This window comes from Echinops telfairi, unplaced genomic scaffold (genome assembly GCF_000313985.2).
Source record: "Echinops telfairi isolate 266 unplaced genomic scaffold, ASM31398v2 ScPeMD7_4;HRSCAF=17, whole genome shotgun sequence".
NCBI lineage: Eukaryota > Metazoa > Chordata > Mammalia > Afrosoricida > Tenrecidae > Echinops > Echinops telfairi.
Genome location: NW_022103900.1, coordinates 2,789,595 through 2,796,454, shown reverse-complemented (window position 1 = coordinate 2,796,454; position 6,860 = coordinate 2,789,595). Strand labels below are relative to the sequence as shown.

At 37.2% G+C, this 6,860-nt stretch overlaps 1 protein-coding gene across 13 annotated transcripts in view; it reads left to right on the top strand.

The window, feature by feature from the left end:
* The window catches only part of DYNC1I2 (dynein cytoplasmic 1 intermediate chain 2), a 61,307-nt gene that overhangs the window by 7,826 nt on the left and 46,621 nt on the right, over positions 1-6,860 (top strand). For all 13 annotated transcript variants that reach the window (XM_045298716.1, XM_045298711.1, XM_045298707.1 and 10 more), the window contains 2 exons: positions 880-998; positions 2,646-2,763. In XM_045298716.1, coding sequence (XP_045154651.1) covers positions 891-998; positions 2,646-2,763 — 226 coding nt within the window. In that variant the 5' untranslated portion in view covers positions 880-890. The remainder of the gene's footprint in view (positions 1-879; positions 999-2,645; positions 2,764-6,860) is intronic.

The following is a 6,860-nucleotide window of genomic DNA, read 5'->3' as shown; positions in this document are numbered from 1 at the left end:
TAAGACCCCAGATGCTGTAACATTTGATAGCCAGGCATAAGGTCAGCAATTTGAACACACCATCTGCTCTGTGAGAGAAAGATGAGGTTTTCTGCTCCCATAAAGATGTACAGCCCTGGAAATCCACAGGGGCAGTTCTACTCTGTCCTGTAGGGTCGCTACAAGTCAGAATGGACTCAATGACAGCATGTATGAACTAGAACTGTGGTAGTCGTACTTTTTGACTTACGTTTGTCTATTGCCATCAGAAAGTGTTGAAACTCAAAGGAGCCCAGGCTGACTGGTCTGATAAAAGACTGGTGACCAGAAGCCCTAAGACTTCAGATCTGGCACTGGCTCAACTTGCATCCACACAACAGGCAGGCGTATAAGGTCAACAGTAACTCCAGGGAGGGATGCACTCCTTGGAACCAGTAACCAGTAACAGGGGTAAAGCTCAGAAGGCAGAAAAGGGTAAGAAAGAAGGAAGAACAGATGGGATGATTGCTGGGAGGAAGTAAGAGGCGTGCTGTTACACTGTCTGCATTGCAATCAGTGATGCAAAACAAAATGTGTTTAAATTGTTGAATGGGAAACCAATTGCTTTGTAAACTTTCACTCACATCACAAGTTAAAAAATAAAACAAATTGAGGTATTATGTTAAATTTGGGCACCTGAACATTGCTAGGCTTTGCTCAAGACTGGGTATTGTTTATTTCTTATATACATTTGTTTATCACTGTTTTCAAGTCTCTTATTTAAAAGCAGGTTTATGTGCCCTCTTTAGATCCAGGCATCTTAAACCCCGTGAGACCTTACAGTTTTCGAAGAATTACCTTTTTGTGTGGACTACTTTTACCCATGTGATGATTTTTTTAAATTATTGCATGTTTCTTAAGGACTCCCCAACATGTCGGACAAAAGTGAATTAAAAGCTGAGTTGGAGCGTAAGAAGCAGCGGTTGGCCCAAATCAGAGAGGAGAAGAAGAGAAAGGAAGAAGAAAGGAAAAAAAAGGAAGTATGTTTGATTTTCTAAAGAAAATAAGTTTAGTATGAAAGAGTGTGATTCTATTTCATATAGTTCTTCCTTTAGGTAATCATTTCAGAATAATTAAAATCCATCAACTATAGCACTGTAGTTCTATCATACTTTAAAGAAATCAGCTATGTGGAAATGCACAATTTGTAAATTAAAAGATGAATTTATTTTTCAGTGAATGAATGAACTTGTATAGATTGATAGATTTCTAGGATTTGATATATAAAAGTTCAATTTACATGTTTAGTTTCCTTGGACAGTGTTTGCTTTATAAGTAAGGGGCCTCTGCATTATAACAGTTCATAAGACATGTTATACAAATCATAACTTAGTTTGGACTTTGTACTTGTTTATCTGAATATTTTACTAACCTAAACTGTGTTAGAATAGACATGAGATTGAAAAATAATGGAGTTTTTCCACCATCTTTTTGAAGCCCCTTTCTAGATCTTTCATAGATAATATACTTAATTAGGGGATCTATTCTCTCCCCACTATCATGATTAGCTGTTGAAATATATGGAATAAGCAGTAAGTTTGATATTGCCATAAAGGTAGACCAGGTACTATTGTCTTCTGATTTTCAGTATCACCATTTGGTGATATACAGCAAATATTTGTTGACCCTGAGCTAGAGATAGAAATATTTCAATTCCTTCTGCCTTTGAAGAAATATACGTTTATTTCTTTAGAAATGCTTTAGGCAAATTTGTATATGTTATCACTACTTTAAATGGCCACGTAAGAGTGTGTCCGAGATGATTCTGCTCAAACATAGTAATTGACTGCAATAAAAACTGGCAAAAGTTTGAACATGTTTGGTATATGTGAAACTGTATTTTAATTTTATCCAACTTAATCATATGTATAAGGAACCCTGGTGGCACTGTCAGGTAAGCGTGGATTGCTAACTACAATTTCAGCATTTCAAACCTACCCGCCTCTCTGCAGGAAAAGGATAAGCTGTCTGCTCCTGTAAAGATTTATAGCCTTAGAAACCCAGTGGCACTTTGTCCTATAGGTCGCTATAAGGCAGCATCAACTCCATGACAATAAATTGGGCTTGTGTTTTTGTTTGTTTTTATCCTTTGCATAAATTTGCATAAATACAATTAAGATTTCATACAGAAGTTTGAGGTACTCATACTTTTTCAACAAATCAAACTATCCATTTAAAACTTGTTACCTCTTAAGTAATCTACTCTGTATTTTTTCATAGTGTTGTAACATTTATATCTGAATTTTTGTGCCATTTAGGGGAACATGTTCACAGTTCTTGAACCTCAGATAGCAATTCTGGACTGTATAAAATTAGAACTTAACCAAACCTTTTTATCTTTCAGGACAAAGTTTATGGAAAGTTCTTGATAAAAATGGTGAATTTTTGTGCATATCATTTGGAACTACTTGCTAGAACTCTAATGAGAGTGATTCTTACTGAATGACTATAAATTACTAATCTATAGCCAAACTGAGATCACGTCTCAAAGTACACAATGCTAGTATGTTATTTTAAATAAATGTTATTGGAAACAGTGTTAGCACATTAATTTAAATTATTCTTTTTTACCAAAAAAACAGTTTCATATCATATGTAAATTTAGGTTTTTAACTTAAAACATTTAGAGTGATCAGAAGAAGGAAGCCGTTGCTCCTGTGCAAGAAGAATCTGATCTTGAGAAAAAAAGAAGAGAAGCTGAAGCATTGCTCCAAAGCATGGGGCTGACTCCAGAATCCCCCATTGGTAAGGGTAACAACATAGCTGTTTATAAGAGAGAAACATAGTGTACTCCACTCATCAGTAGCTGAGATGAGTTGACTTGATATGTTTTGCATACTTTCCTTATTTGTGTCTCTTGAAATCATTACTCTTATCATTTATTTGGAATTGTTTTTTTCAGATGTACTAATACATGATTTTTTGGCTTGTTCAAAAGAGCTGCCAGATTAATTAACTTTATTAACATATATCAAACCAGCAACCGACTTTTCTTGTTAAATCAGTCATGTATTTCAGCAAGCATTTGTTGAGCAAGTTCTGTGTTGTATAATGTTAAGTTCAAAGATGACTATGATTCCTGAACTTAACTCTATTCCTTTCTGTAGGTTAGACAGAGGTAAAATGGATTGATTGAGGAGTAGAAGGTGGAGATTAGCATCTTCTGCTATTGTTATCATAAATTTTGGCAGTGATAATACTTAATCTTGTACTCTTTATGGATTATTCCTTATGGTATCTACTACATCATAAAGCTGGAATAGTAGTAGAGGTAATGAAGACACTGTAATTGCATATCATGAAACATTATATGCTTAATTAAAATAGTACTGTGCTGGGTGCTGTTACATGATTAAAAAAATTTTTTTAACACTTTCCCACCAAACCAATCCCACTGCTATCAAGTTGATGCCAATTCAGAGTGACCCTTAAGACAAGGTAGGATTCCACAGAATGTCCAGGGCTATAAATCTTCCTGAAGCAGATTAGCTCGTCTTTCTTCCAAGGAGTGGCTGGTGGATTCAAACTGCCAAGCTTCTGATTAACAGCCCAACTCTTAACCCACTGCTCCATGAGTGTTCCCAGTTTCTGAGCTATTTTTAGTCTGGGGAACATTTTCTTCCTTCTTGTACTCATTGTTATTAGCTATCCATTTTCCCCCAACCAGTTGTGTGCTTGTATGTGTCTTTAATTTTTCCCTTCTGTAATGCCACTCCCCTTCCCATCCATGAGTATCCTTATATTTTAACATATCTCTTTTCAGTCTACTTTCCATGTTTAATTTTGCAAGATTTCACATCTATGTGTAAATTTATTTATATAAATGTCATTGTTCTGTGTCTCATTCTATTCTTTATTTCAAGAGCATTGTTTTGGAAATCTAGCCATATTCCTATATATAAATCTAGGTGTTTCTGACGAGTGCAAAATGCTGCCTAGTTTATGTATCTCTTCCCCCGTGAGAGGCCCTGGAGCACTCTGTCTCTTTGCAGTGCTGTCATAACAGCTCCACGGAGAGTATGTTCTTTCCCGTTAAGGACTGTGGAGAGCTTCTGAGGGATGTATTGAATTGAATTGCTATGCTACAGCATAGACTTACTTAAATTTATTAGGTTCTGTATACCACTCTCAAGAATGACTACACTCTCCAAAATATGACTACCACTACCAGAGCATGAGAGGGTAGCTGTTTCATTATAGCTGCAGCTTTACTTGATATTATCTAGTTTTCTAATTTGTGCCAACTTGATAGATTTAAAGTAGTTTGTCAAAATATTGTAATATCACTTATCAATGATTACAATGATGCTAACCATTTTTTATATACTAATTAGCCATTTCAGTTTTTCCCTTTCTGTGAGTTTGCTTGTTTATATACTTTGCCTATTTATTACTGGGATTCTTAATTTTCCTGATTTACAAGAGTCCCATTTATATATTAGGGAGGACTACTTTGTCTGTTTTAATCTTTAGAATATGTCTAGTGTGCTGTTAATGGTATGTAATCTCCATTGAACAATCTTTTCATTTTGATGTGGTCAAATCTACCTTGAACATACAAATATGCATTTAAAATATATGTATCTAAATGTATATTTCAATATTTAACTTTTATTTCATTTAAATTAAAATTTAAATGTCTTCATAAATATGTAAAATGAGTATATATTGTATGTATTTAAATATATAATGTATATTTTGATTTTTAAGGTAGAGAAAGATTTCCTTTTAAATTTAATTATACATTTCATTCTATTTTATAGTTGACCCTTCAAATTTAGGTTTTTAGAATATATTTTTTAGTATGAGATAAGGATCCAATTTATTTTTCTCTCTGGAGATAGTTAATTTTCTCAATACTACATATTAAATATAAATAATCCATTTTTTGCTCAGTGTTATCTGATGCCAGTTTTATTACACATGAAGTTCTCATATTCACAGACATTTCTAGACTCTTGTCATCCTGATACTGTTCTCTTTGCCTGATTCTATGTTATTAATCTCCTGTATTAATTACTGTTGCTCTGTGTTATATTACCCTCCTATTTTCTAAAGGAAGTCTCACTGTAAAGGTGAAACTGAGGCACAGGGAGATGGCTAGACATAACTGACAGGACAAAGGAGAGTAGAAACAGAGATAGCTTTATTAGAGGGGAGCTCTGGACAAGGTTCTGTGACCTAGGCCAACAGGTCAGGAAAGTTGTGCTCAACAACCGGGGGTGTGGGTTTTTAAAGAGGTGGTGAGGGATGTATGGCAATTAACATATGGGGTCTGGACACTCTGAGAATTGCTTGTCGACCCCTTGCTGCTTTCTTTAAACTCAGAACATCTGGTTTCACCAGTGCTGCTGACTTCCGGGAAGTGCAGGGCCCTGACCTGCTTCCACTTAGTCCAAACATTCCAGCCTTTTTAGTGATAAAGGGGCGTTGATATATGATCTGACTACTTCCTGCTGGTATGGAACAATGAGGCAGTGCGGGGTGTGTGTGTGTGTGTGTGTGTGTGTGTGTGTGTGTGTGTGTGTGTTGGGGAGGTGGCGGGCTGTGGGCTGGAATGGTTTGGACCAGCATTGGCAGGTAGGGGGCTGTAAGGATGTAACGAGTTGGTTAGCAGTTAGATTAGATATGTCCTTCATTCTTTCTTGAAGGAACTTAAAAAGACAAGGGGCTAAAAGTAACAGCAAGCAAACTATTACCAGGGGTCTTACCAGGACATAATGGGGTTTTGGAACTAGGAGGTGGTTGCTGCATTGCCCCAGTGGCGACTTTTGATCTCTTCGGACATGGTTTTTAACACCTTAACACTTTGCTCAACCACTCCTGACTTATTAGTATAGTAACACTTTCTTCTTAGAAACATGCACGTACCTTCCTTGTCAGCTGTTAACAGATCTAATGCACCACAGTTCCCTGTGACAGGGATATGTAAGCTGTCGCTGTAAGGAGGAGAGAGATTCTGAGGTGGAGTCCATGACTAGCTGGAGTTATCTGTCAAAGTTTTGTGTTTAGAGAATGCTGTGCTTCATTGCTTTGCTAGAAATCTCTACTGCTGCCAGGGAGGGGTGGTTGGAGGTTTTTTTATGACCTGGCATTTATTTAGAGTTAAACCCTAAGTGGTGGTGGTGGGGCACAGGCCTAAACAGATAACCAAGGAACAAGATAATTGTGGCTTGGAGGGAGAGGGAAGTTAAGGAATTGGGCTGTGTTTGCCTTAGAACTGTCCTAAGAGGGGCTGCAGGTAAAGGCAAATAAATGCTAACAAGCTGGGTTAAGGGGGATGGTGAAAGAGGCATAGTGGAGTGGGGAATGTGGGACAAAAGAGTATAGGGGTCAGGAACTACCAAGTGAATGGGGATAACAGCTTCGTTAGTGAGATGCAGGTCCTGGACCAAGCAATAAGTACCATTTGGTTTCTTTACTGGTAAGATTGGAGTTTTGCAGGGAGAGTGGGTAGGAGTAATGTGGTTGTTAGAAAGGAGGCATTTTATGATGGGTTAACATTGGGAAGCAAATGAGGCCTATAGGGCCAGTTCCTGAGGGTAGGGTGAAAGAAGGGGAAGGAGCAGAGGTACTGTGAGATCAAAAGTAAGGTTTAAGGAAGCTATTGACTTATTTAAAATGTCTCTACCCAACAGAGGGATCAGGCACAAAGGGATTATAAGGAAGGAATGAGTTAGAGGGCTAGTACACCTGGGGCAGGTAGGCTTGCCATCAATATTCATGACCGAGATTGAGGAAGGACTGCTTAGCCCTGAAAATGAGGGCCCATCAGGAAAGGTAGCCTTTGTGTAAGAAGGAAATTTACTCACCCAATACCTTAAGCAATACCCTAGGCTTGG